The sequence below is a fragment of the Sinocyclocheilus anshuiensis genome, unplaced genomic scaffold (genome assembly GCF_001515605.1).
Source record: "Sinocyclocheilus anshuiensis isolate Anshui unplaced genomic scaffold, SAMN03320099.WGS_v1.1 scaffold763, whole genome shotgun sequence".
Classification (NCBI taxonomy): domain Eukaryota; kingdom Metazoa; phylum Chordata; class Actinopteri; order Cypriniformes; family Cyprinidae; genus Sinocyclocheilus; species Sinocyclocheilus anshuiensis.
This window is the reverse complement of record NW_015548255.1, coordinates 159,862-173,321: the sequence shown is the minus strand read 5'-3', so window position 1 is coordinate 173,321 and position 13,460 is coordinate 159,862. Positions and strand designations below refer to the sequence as shown.

The following is a 13,460-nucleotide window of genomic DNA, read 5'->3' as shown; positions in this document are numbered from 1 at the left end:
ACTTTAACTGCTTCTATTCTTGAACACTTGATGATTATCTAATCAAAATAAAAGCGCAGCTCTGAGTCTAGGAGAACTCACTGGTATCACACACACTTCAGACGCATCGCGTTCAACTCGAGCAGCGGTCTAAAACAGTTTATTTAATCACCAAACAGACACAAGTTTACTTCAAGAATGAACAAGGATGAGTTTGAAGTTCGATGGTTAAAAAACGGAGCAAACGGAAAGAGAAAGCGCGACCTATATTATAGCTCTATAAATGAAGCACACAGACTTTATTAGAGCCACAGAAAGACAAACGTTTTGCTGAAAATGCACAATACACAATTCATTATGTACATTAACAATGATTCGGGACCAATATAATGTAATTTAAAGGAAAACTATGTGAATGGCGCTCTGTGGCGCGGCAGGATTTTCTGTCGGCTGCATTTAAATCCGCGTCTGAAGTTTCCCACTCTGTTCAGCGTGCAGTATCACTTGTCTAAACAAATAGGACGTGCTGTCAGCGATTTCAACCACTAGAGGCCGCTCTCGCACTGTATAATGACAGCAGCCCCTTCTCAGCCGCTCCAGCAATGGACGCAACCCGGAAAACTATCGGCATGGATTTTTGCCGATAACCGATAGTTCCAGCAATCAACTATCGGTGCCGATTAATCGGCAAAACCGATACATCGGTCGACCTCTATTACATTTAGCATGAACACAAATTTAATAAGCCTTTCTGTTTGGCTATTTTTATTGTTAATGTGACTAGTCAGTCTATTCTTTTGATTTATTATTGTTGGTGAAATCAAAACATTTTTCTATATAGCACTTTTTAGTAGTGTCTCTAAAGTACTAGAATTTGCTTTGAGAGTTTAATCTTAATTTGCTTTTAAAAAGCCATATGTTAATGAATGTGGCAGCATGTTACTGGTATCGCCACTGAAATTCATTTGAAAATTCCAGGTAAATTTGTGAAAATTGCTGACAGATTTCAATCATGATGTTCATTTGGCGCAGCGAAGAGTCCTACTTCCCTTAGCAACAGCTGCCCCTGGATTCACTGCATGAAAATATTGTTTAATATCAGTGTAACAGTGTTTGTCATCATTTGAGCATGTCAGATGGTTCTTGAATACTGGATGAATATCAGCTTCAGACATCGGGGTTGTGTGGAGAGGAGCTCGGGGTGTGTGTGTTTGGACTGCAGAGGCCATGGGAGGTCACGTCCTTCAGTGACTCAGACTATTTGCATGCTGTTAAAATCTGTTGCACAGACAGGTTTGTGGTGACAGAAATCTCACTGCCCTGCGGCACAAGGATTCAAGTCCTCTGTTTCCTGTTTACAGTGTCTGAGGTTTCCTGTTCTCAATGCATCTCCACTGGATGATCTTGTGATTGTACTCTGGACAAGGCCTGTGTTAAAAATAAAACACCCTTGTTTCAGTGTCATCAAAAGTCTCACCATATATATCTATTGCTTTTAATTCTATGTGTGCATGCATAAAGCTTTTTTTTAATGCAATCCTTTTTTCTTTCTCTCTCTCTCTCTCTTTTAGGTTTGAAGAGATAGTCAAGAAATTCAAGGTTGAATATCACGCTGGAGGTGCCACTCAGAACTCTGTAAAAGTCGCGCAGGTTGGTGCTCAAAGCTGTAGCCAGTATTTAATGCATGCAGTGCTAGCAATGACAAGGTCGTGAATTCCTAGAGAATGCAGCAACGGATAAAATGTATAGCTTGAATGCAGTGTAAGTTGCTTTGGATAAAAACATCTGCCAAATGCATCATACACATGCATCTCTCTCAGATGGACAGGTGGTTTTGTACATCCTCTGTGGTCTAAAGTGCTCAACTAGGATGTCTGTAAAAACCACAAAGATTAAAAAAAAATGCTAACATATTTAATTTAAGAAGTTTAGTGCATCTAGTTCCTCAGCAGAGGTCTAAAGGTCAAGATGTCAGATGATTGTCTGTTTGCGATATGTCATAAATGAATATCTTTATAAAGAGTTGATATTTGCGATGATTGTTAGGAATATTTTTTTTATCTCCTTATATGGGCATATTTTTACTAACCATATAAAAAGGACACATGGATATTTATAATACTTCAATCATTGAGAAGAATTCTTAATCCTGAATAATTATGGGTGTACCAGAATAAAATCAAATAAAATATTTTTTAGCTGTACATTTTTTTTTTGCTGTAAATAATGCATAAGATATAATAACAATAAAGCATTAGAGTTTTGTACTTATTTATTTATTTATAGTCCCTGTGTTACATTTTGTAGTTATCTACAATCTTCTTCCTTGGTAGATTTTGATGTGTTTAGATTTTTGTTTCTCAAGGTTTGAAGTTCATTCTGGAGTGTTATAATTCAATGTTGATTTATTAATATAATAATAATAATAATAATAATAATAATAATAATAATAATAATAATAATAATATTTAATGATTTAAAAATATGTATTTTAATTCATTTATTTATTTTAAAATTTTAAAAATTTGTTAGCTACATATGTTCCCACTCACATCTGAGATGGCTAAGATATCTGACAGTTATTGGTCACTACAGTGTCTGTAGAGACAGTAAACTCAACTAGATAAACATTCTATATTAGAAAATGATGAAACGTGTGAAAACATCATGAAACGTGTTTGATAATATGTGGGTAAATTGTTACTTTTGGTGGAGTTTTACCTTGAGCTCTGGTAATTGCTGTACACAAGAAATGTATCATAAAACCATCTAATTTTTGTGAGAATAATGTCAGGGGTGAGACTTGTACACAGTAATTCTTCCACAGTTTAACTTTTAAGAACATGCTGCATGCACAGCCCTCTACGGACACCTTGGCAATTGAATCGCGGTGAGTGCCAGCCAATGAGATTGCCGTTTGCGCATTAGTTCCGTCTGCTACAGGAGAAAGCGGCAGTTCTTAAACGCTGAGGAATTCCAAAGAACAAAGCGACGGGGAGTCGTGCGCCTTCGCACTAGAGTTTACGGTACGTTAAATACCGGTGCGTTGCACATCCATACAGCACAGATCGCTTGACGGAGAGTGAAACTCTGAAGCGCTCAGTCAGAGTGTTCTGTGAGTGAAAATATGTCTGTGCTACACTTAACCTCCAACCCACACACTGGCGAGTAAAATCTGAGAATTTATTAGCCATTGGCTAATATTAGACATCATTTAGTCGCCCAGAGTAAGATTTAGTCGCATATGCGAGTGATTTACTCGCAATGTAGAGGGTTGAATGCAGTATATTTATCTTTTTTGGGTCCATTTTTATTCCAGTTTTACAGGTTTATATTTGTTACATCAGACACAGCCAGATTTAAAGTTGGATGCATCTCCCTGATTTATAGCCCAAACGAGAGACGGTTATCTTAAGATCTTTTCAGTCCTTGACTTTAGCTGGCCTAGACCGCAGCCATTCTTGGATTAGAGTGTTTCCAGAAAGTCTAAATATTGTTTTTCACTTTTTCAAACTCTTTCTGGGTATTCCCAAATCATGATGCTTCACGTCTGAGTGGGATATTTTATTTGTGTGATATATTTTAAGGCCAACAACAGAAATAATCTTAAGTCCCAGATGGTCCAGTTGGGTGCTGTCACAGCAGAGAATGAGATCTGCTCAGATGGCCTTGTTGCCCTCAGGGCCCAAGTAGACCGAGTTTGATTCCTCCAGCACATGTCCAGTACTGCTGTGTACTTTTGCAGGTGGCTGCAGACATCAACATTTTTAAGACCTCAAATACAGGAGTTATTTAGATATATATAATCTAAACAGACACATGGAATTTTCTGATGATCTCCAGATGATGCTCAAGCATCCAAATCTACAGATGCATTAGGCTGCAGAGACTTTCACACACATTGCATCTATCACCATGAAATACAGACCTTGGTGTGTGATGAGGTAAGACTGTGGATAATCATTTGGGAAACTGCCAGTGCAAGCAAATGTGATTTCATTACTTTACTGTCTGACTCCTTGTGTTGTCAGGCACATTTGTTATGACTCGAATACAGCCGGAAAGGAAATAGAGAAATCATTCTTAATTTAAGTCTTTCTTTTTCTGCTGTGATCCAACATTTATTTTGCTTAACAGGATTTGCTGTAAACATCCTTGCGAGGATGTCTGCACTATCTTCCAGCTCTTCACCTGCCGTCGCAGATAACAGAGTCGGGGCGGTTAAACTTGTGCCCATTTGAAGCGGCGGTAGTTACGAAGGCTCCCAGTGATATGTGGGTTGTTAAGCAGTGGTTTGATCAGACAGCTCTTCAAAGCCGTTTCACGTAAGAAGGGAAGCTTGATGCGGAACCAGGCCTCTGAGATTAACACATGGCAACACCAGGATCGCCAGGAGCAACGCAACCTGTGTGTCAGTGTCGCGGAAAACGAGAGCTTTCAAACGCAATGACATGGGCTGTCTTGTGCGCGTACATCAAAGCGCCCATGTGGAGATGAGGTGCTCCAATCGGAGGCTGCTTTCAGCCTCGGGCACTGCTTGGCAGACGTGGGAGGGAGCATGTTCCACTCCCAATACCTGACCAAGATAGGTAGACCATTTACACAAGAACAACCAGTCATTGGAGAGGCAGAGCTATCTCGCTTACGCTACATCACCTTTTCTCTCTTCTTCCCTGCTCTTCCTGAGACCATGAAATCAAACGGATCACCATTTTTTTTTTTGCCAACTTATCCCCTCTCCTTTCTCATCCTTCCATTTGTACGCTCCAGAGAAACACACACAGCAAAAACACATTCCCCAAAGAGTCTTTCTTAAAGATCCAATCACTCACAGTTCACTCACCTTCATGTATGACTTGCTGTGGAACGCAAAAGTTGGAATAAGGGGACTGTCAAACTTCAAAATGTGCACTATATTTAAAGTCATTTGATATCTTTGTGTAAGAAATAGACTAAAATTGTTATTGACAAAAAAATTGTTCACTAAAAATTAGGGATGCACCGATACCGGTCTCCTGTACTTGTACTCGTACTCGTTAAAATGACCCGATACCAAACGCCGATACCACACAGCATGTGATAAGCGCCATATTCAAACAAAGAAACACCAACAACAGACAGCAGAAAGGAGTTAAGGATGTCTACTACGAAGTATATGTATGCAATGAATATAATGTTAAACATTCGGTATTAACGCCTGTATAGCTGGTGTGCACGAGCTGATAAACAAAGCACGCTGAGTGGATTTACTGTCATACTAACAGCTGTCTGAATTATTTTGGTTGATTGTAATCTATTACATACCTTTCTATCAAAATGATCATTATCAAGATGAATTTGTTCTGACACAACAAACGATGAGTTCTTGTCATATTTTATTACCATTTTCTAAACTATAGCGAATATAATGTGAGAAATGTTGAAGGTGTCTGAATAAATTTTGGTTTGACTGTATCTATTTGATAAATGAAGTTAACCAACTAACATTATACATACCCTTTTGGTTTCTGTACCCAATATTGAAAAAATGTACAAATGCAACAAAAATATCGGTATCGGCAAGTACCAAAAATAAAACTATCGGTATCGGGCGAGTACTGGAAAAAGTGGTATCGGTGCATCCCTACTAAAAATCTTAAATTCTGGCATAGATCTCCTTCATAACAGTTGATGAGTCAAGTAGAGATATCTCATTTGTGAATGAAGCATTTTTTTTTTATTAAGATCTTATCAATTAATAATTTGATTCAGTTTGCGAAATTATTCTAAATGATTCAGTCATTATTTTGAATGAGAACTTTTCAATGAATTAGTTGATTCAGTTTATGGAGTCATTCTCAATGATTCATGGCACGCACCAGGCTGATCTGGTTTTACAACTTAACTTTTAATTTGTTTGTCACACAAACCTATCTAATAGCTTTGGAAAATATTGAAATGATACATTTATGATGCTTTTTGAAGTTTGAAAGCTCTAGTCCCCATTACGGTTGCAAAAAGGTGGAAAGTTTCCAGTAAATTTCGGAAACATTCCAGAAATTTTGGAAACTTTCCAGGATTTTTTGGAATATTCCAGGGATTTTTTTGAAATTTTTCAGAAATTTACTGGAAATTTTCCACCCCTTTGCAACCCTAGTCCCCATTCGTTGTAGTCATATGGAAAGAGCAACAAGCATATTCTTTAGAATTTGTCTTTTTGTGTTGCACAGATGAAAGTAAGTCATATGGGTTTGGAACAGCATACAGGTGAATAAGTGATGACAGAATATTTATTTTGTCTGAACTATCCCTTTAAGACATTTCATTCTGTTACTGCATACATTCCTCATTCTTATATAAAGCCTAGGATGTCAATATAAATCTATTAATGGTTCAGCTCTAAGCCTCCCCGGATGGTTCTTTTGATGTGTCTGAATTGGTAAATTTGTGCAGGAGACATATAGTCTTAGTCTAACAGGCACCACTCTGCCCCACAGGATTTTCACAGATGAAGACTCTCACCCGCAGAAAGTAACGATCTCCCATTCTCTTTATCTAGCACTGCAAAGAGAACGCAGCAGCACTGCTCTACAGCCCCAGACATCAAAGCCAGGGCAGAGAATCACACTCTCCTCCACTGTATATACAATGACCCTCAAGCATTCTTCTGCACTGTGATCCAAGACTCTGCTCCATTACATGTGCACCCCTGGTGCGGCCCCTTGAGCAACGGAGAGTTTGAGAGGGGAAGAGGCTGACACTTACTAACAGAGAGAGCAGTTGTTAGGTGCTGCCTCCGTTGGGAGGTTAAATTACTCCTCTAGAGCTCGAGAGGCCTACAGCTTTGAACAGTTGCCACTTTTGAGCACATGCATAGTGTTTCAGGCAGATATTGAGAGTCTTAATAAGGTTGATTATCTAAAAATTGACATTTTTGAAAGCAACTTCTCACATCATAAGTGTAATATAATTGGTGTTTCATATTAAAGGGTTCACCTACAAATTAAAATTGTCATAATTTGCTTACCCTCATGTCATTCCAAAGCTAAATGACTTTCTTTATTCTTTGGAACTTGTCCATACAATAGAAGTCAATATTCACCAAAACTGTTTGGTTACCAACATTCTTCAAAATATTTTCTTTTGTGTTTTGTAGAAGAAAGTCCATACAGGATTGGAATGACATGAGGGTGAACAAATCATGACAGTTTTCATTTTTGGGTGAACAAAAGCAAGCAAGCAAGCAAAAATATATCTTTGCTTCTGCAACCTTTCTTTCCTCAGCTTCTTCTGTTCTCCTTTTTTCCATTTGTCGCTGGCTCATGGTGCCTTCACAGATTCTTTTTCAAAGTGGTGAGGGGGCCCAACCTTGGACTCAAACCGGACTCTTTTATTGGAAACACATGTGCACTCTGTAGTTGGAACTCTTCTGTGAAGAAAATCACTTAGCTCTCTTCAGCACACAAAGGCCTTTCCCAGTTCATATTTTTTGCATGGAAACTTAAATTGGGGAAAAGTTGGTGCCTAGAACCAGACATCAGACTAGAAGACGAAACGTTCCATGACCTCATGTTTGACTTGACTGACTTTGCTTTCCTTTGAAAAAAAGTCTCTTGTGTGTCCATCTGACCTTTCTCGATAAAGAGTTTATATATTTTTTTTTTGTCTTTCATGGAAGAGCTGTCTCAGTGGAAAGGGGAGGAAAATGGCAAATGTTACACGTGTATCAAACTTGGCAGTGGGAAACGTTTAGACGAAAGGAAATTTTAGTGCAAAAGAAAGGAAAGTTTGAAAGCTCTGAAGGCTCATGAGATTAACAAGACACATACCAGGGAACACTAAACTCTCCACGGTGAATGGCCGCAACATCTGTGTCCGATATTCACAATGGAGAGAATGAAAGTAGAAAAACTTCTCAATACCTCCCTGTATGCGATTGAGGATTTATATACGTGCAAGTGTGAAATCCTCCTCATTCTTCTGGGTTTCTGCAGAGGGAATGTTTAATGTACTTTGAGCACAGGGAGGTTGTCTGATTAATGATTGCTAAATACCTGCAGGTTTTGGAGATGATGTGCAGTGCAGTGTGAAGCCGAAAACAGCCCCATCATTAAGCATGCTCCTCCATTTCTCGACAGAAGGTTAATTGAATGTTAACATTCAAAAGCGCCAGCTTCTCTGGCAACTGCGCTGCCAAGAACAGTTTATTTCCTTCCTGAGTTGATGAAGGGTCACAGACAATTAAGCGCCCTGCAAAAGAAAAGCGTAACAGACTCACCTTTTGCATTCCTGGAGAGCAGCGGACTGGCATCCATTTCAGTCTTGCACAGGAAGCGGTGCATTTCTCGTGAGACCAGAACAGTTTACACAGGTTACACCCAAATGCTGAGGGTGAGCTTTAGCAGAATTCTTGTGAAATCACACCTTTTCTTTTCCTTCCACTCAAACGTTGTTTACTGGAAGCGTGTAGGGGTGGATACTCTAGACTACTGTTGTTGACTGTAGTGTTAATTTCGTTAACAAAGACTATGACGAAAAATGTTCGTTGACGAGCTTTTTTCCCATGACTAAGACAAGACAAAGACGAGATGACAATAAGGTCAATAAACGATAACTAAGACTATATCAACATGCAATTTCGTTGACAAAATAAGACGAGACTAAAATGTATTCAAAAAGATAAAAACTTTAACAAAAACCTCTTTTTATTTTCGTCAAAAAAGGAGACAAAATGTTATTGCAGACTGCTCTACACGCCTTCTACTACGCGAGCTTTCATGAGTGCGGTTGCCAGATATCAAGAGTTCTAATCCCCGAATCAGAGCTTCGCTGTTAAATTGATACATTTTCTGCCCGGTGTGTTTTGCTTATTTTAAGCAACGCTTCCGCACGCTTCTCATTGCGGAAGCGCCGCCGCAGATGATCTGAAAAACAAACAAGCTGGAGTTTAGCGATCTAAATGAAAGCGTCATTCAGCCGGTCAGTGTTCTGTCATGAGCTCTCACTATATTGTTTGCGATTGTGATCGCTGAATAAATACACTTACTCAGTCGCTGTTGTTTTGATAGAGAAATAGACTATTGCAATTATGGAATTAGTGGAATTACTAGGAATTTCACTGTTATAATATTTTTCGTTTGTTTTAGCTGTTTTCATAATGTATACAGAGAGAGATTGCATAAGTCTTTGGTGTTAATTTATTTAATAAAAAGCCTATAATAAATCAGTACACTAGATGAGGGTAAACTACACCATGTATGTGTCCACATTCTATTGATTTGTGCTTACTGGAGAAAGTGCAATACCTGAAATGCAAAAGTAAATTTCTCAAATGACAACAGTCATTACGATTATAATTTTGAGAATTCTTTTATCAGTTTAACCATTATACAAATGACGAAAATGTGACTAATATTTCATTGACTAAAAAACCTGACTAAAATGCTCATACATTTCATTGAATAAACAAAAAATAGGACACGTTTGTCTAAATATGATAACTAAAAAGTACATTTGAGTAAGACTAAGACTAAATTAAAAATGGCTGCCAAAATGAATACTGCAGTATGGTTAATTAATAATAATCTTATTGCTAAAATGTCAAGTTTTCATTGACTAAAACTAGACTGAAATACTTCAGATTTTCTTGGACTAAAACTAGACTAAAACTAAATCGGTTAAGGTTGACTAAATATGATAAAAACTAACAAGGACATTTTAGCCCGGGACTAAGACTAAAATGAAAATAGCTGACAAAATTAACACTAGTTGACTGTCTGTGGCTGGAGCACATGTGCTGTGTCTCAGCTAATATTTCACCATTTGTGCCTCCATAGGGAGTCGGAGAGCAGAGTAGATCATAACAGCTCTAATCTTTGGTTTGATCAGTCCACCGGCCTCCCAGCAGGGGCTCCCAATTCTCTTCGAGCGCTCTCGTTTATCAGAGTGCTCTTGTCTTATCTCAAGACCTCATAGTCTAAAAGGGTAGGTGATGCACTGTTTTCCACACTGTTCTTAGTCTTGGGCTTTATTTATGTGACCTATAAATCCATTCAGTATGGTTTCACTTAAAGAAAAAAAAAAGTTCACTTTGTCTTACACTCGCTACAGGCAGTACATACTTATGTGGAAAATTGTCTCACAAAGGTCGACTAGTCAATGAGTGGCATCTGCTAGTTTATTTAGTTCCTTCTGTCACACTTAATTTTAAGGTCCAATTCTCGCTATTACCTAACTAATAACTATGATTTTTGCCTCAAACTCCTAATGTGTTGCTTAGTAGTTAGTAAGGTGGTAGTTGTTTACTATGGGGTAGGATTAAGGGGTCTAAAATATGGCCATGCAGAATGAGGCATTAATATGTGCTTTATAAGTACTAATATACAGCCAATATGCTGGTAATATGCATTGCTAGTTAATAGTGAGAATTATTATTATTAAGTGTTACTGTATAACCTATTTTGTCATAAACAGACTAGTTAACATACTGTAATTTATTGACAGGTCTACAGGTCTTGGTGACATCAAGAAAATATATATAATAGTATTTTTTAAAGAAATTGATACTATTATTCATCACAGATGCATTCAATTGAGCAAAAGTGACTTTTTAAAGGGGTCAGAACAGCTTGTAACACTCCAAAGAGAAAGGAAAACTTGAAATCGCGTCATATGACCCCTTTAAAAAGTTTCTATTTCAAATAAATGCTGTTCTTTTGCATTTTCTACTCCAATAATATATATCACAGTATTTACATTAATATATTTTTATATTATAGATTTTATGATATTATATTTAAATAGTAATATTATATTATAATTAATGAAGAAATTTTTCCTGAGCACCAAACCAACATATTAAAATGATTTCTCATTTGATGTTTGACACTGAAGACTGGAGTAATGGCTGCTGAAAATTCAGCTTTGCCATCACAGGAATAAATTGCACTTTAAGGTATTTAAAATAACTGTTCTTTTTTTAATATTGTAATGCAGTTTTGGTGTGCATAAGAGACTTGACAAAGCCATTACAAAATCTTACCAACCCCAAATATTTGAGTAATAGTGTACATTTATTAGTAGTTCACAGTAGTGACAGTAGTTCAGCTGTTTTCAAATCAGTGTACATTTTCAAGAAGCAAGCTACTAGTGAATAGGGATGGGTTAGTATGGTTGACTATCCTGTTACACATCTAATAACTACTTATGAGGTTGACTAGTTAATATTTTCAGAACTGGTACATTCAAATAGAGACACAATTTTTAAATATTTGAGTTTTAGCATGTAGAAAGTGTGCAGTAACAAAGTCCCTTTCAAGGAAAGTCTGTTCACTCAGCAGCGATATTTGCAACGCCTCCAGCTATTTCGGGCGTCCAAGGCCAAGTCGTATCTCCTTGAATGGGGAAATAAAAGTTTTTTTTTATGTTCAAATAACATTAGAAAAAGCTTATATTTCAGGCTGGCCTATCCAATGCGCACATGCCATCAGTCCTAAGCACGGGTCTCAGGACAATGACTGTTTCTATGGCAAACAGAGTTTCTAATGGCAGCTGCAGTGATGTGATGACTTTAACTGGCTCTCTTATTTAGAAGGCGGGACTTAATCCACCATAATAATGCAAGTTGCGTTTTCTCCCATTCATAGTAATATGAGTGCACCGCCTTTGTATATCTGAAGTCTTTGGTACTACTTTAGCATGCTAACAGTTAGCACTGTACATATATTTGTTCTCACTGAAAACACCACTACAGGAATCAAAGAACTGCTTGTGCTCCACCACCTTGAACAAACTTCAACACAATCACTGTTGGACTTCAAATGGCCTGCTGTGAACAGTGCTCTTGTTATTACCCATAATCCACAGGTTTATTGTGAGGTCTGTGAAAAGATTAAAGGACAAAATTTTTCTGGAGTCTGCTTTTAATAAACAGAGGGTGGCTTTAAAAAAATACTTGCAGTACAAAAAGGCTGTTTTATGTTGTCAACTAGATATTTCACAATCACAGCTTTTCTAATGAAACAACTTGTGAATGAGGAATGAGAATCCATGAGACCCAGTGATTAGGTTACAATGAAGCATCACAAAAGACTGCTTCTCGCACAGTAGCTCAGGACAGTGTGCTCTAGGCAGATTCACAGCAGTGCCACACTTTTCCATTTCGTAATTATTGATTTAACTGCACTCCACGGCATATTCAATGACTTGGAAATATTCTTATATCTTTCACCTGCTTTGGACTTTTCAATTACATTTCAGAGTTGATTCGATCGTCCTTTTTCGGACGGAAAGTCGTGGCCTAATGGTTAGAGAGTCAGACTCGTTAGAGAGTCAGACTCGTAACCCAAAGGTTGCGGGTTCGAGTCTCATACCGGCAGGGATTGTAGGTGTGGGGAGTGAATGTACAGCGCTCTCTCCCACCTTCAATACCACGACTGAGGTGCCTTTGAGCAAGGCACCGAACCCCCAACTGCTCCCCGTGCGCCGCAGCAAAAAATGGCTGCCCACTGCTCCGGGTGTGTGTTCACGGTGTGTGTGTGTTCACTGCTGTGTGTGTGCACTTTGGATGGGATAAATGCAGAGCACTAATTCCGAGTATGGGTCACCATACTTGGCCACGTCACGTCACTTTTTTCTTCAGGGCTAAGTTTTACCACAGTACTGACTCACCAGAACCTGGACCTTTCAAGTAAAGGTGTATATATACAATATATTACAAGAAGTCTTACAATAGTTATTTGTGTTCATATCCTTTTGAGTCTTTTTTAAACTTGAAAGCATCAGTCCCCTTTCACTGTAATTGCATCAAAACAAGCAACCAGTACATGAATCAAAAATATTTTGTTTGTGTCACTGTTATTGTATTATAATTTAGAAACTTACATTTAAGTGTCTTTAGACACTTTTATTCATATTTCAAATTAGTTTTTATATTTATACTTTTTCTCCATAATATCTCTGGCTTGTGTTCCACAGAAATAGAAAGTCATACAGGTTTGGAGTGACATGAGGATGAGCAAATAATGACTAAAATTGTTATTAAATTTCGCAAAACAACATTTGGACTGGAATCTTCTACAGATGCCTTCTACAGAGGGAAAGTGACCCATGGATACTGGCCCTGCTGACCTGCTGGGTAAAATGGTGTGAGAGGATTTGTCTGTTTAATTAAGCACTGCGATTATATCGCTGGGTGGGAATTTAATCCCTCGGAAAGACACATTGAGAGTCTACATCAATGGTTTTACAAGACAGTCATGCATTTAAATCAAATAGACCAGTTCATCTATGACTGATTTTAGAAAATGTGAGCAGTGGAATGGCATTATATTTACCAGGCTGCCCAGTTTGGAAGATGAGGAACTGGTTCTCTGCTTGGATAAAGTGTTGCCCTCCATGCAGTGAGGATCCCTGAGGTTTAGGTGAAGTCTGGGTCCTCCTGCACCCTCAGAGGCCGACCGCAGACGTCTCTCCATGCGCATCACCTCATGGTACGGGCTCAC

The 13,460-nt window shown here is 38.2% G+C and overlaps 1 protein-coding gene across 3 annotated transcripts in view; it reads left to right on the top strand.

The window, feature by feature from the left end:
• LOC107655429 (adenosine kinase-like) overlaps positions 1-13,460 on the top strand; it is a 184,361-nt gene that overhangs the window by 41,158 nt on the left and 129,743 nt on the right. For all 3 annotated transcript variants that reach the window (XM_016442914.1, XM_016442911.1, XM_016442913.1), the window contains exon 4: positions 1,551-1,629. In XM_016442914.1, coding sequence (XP_016298400.1) covers positions 1,551-1,629 — 79 coding nt within the window. The remainder of the gene's footprint in view (positions 1-1,550; positions 1,630-13,460) is intronic.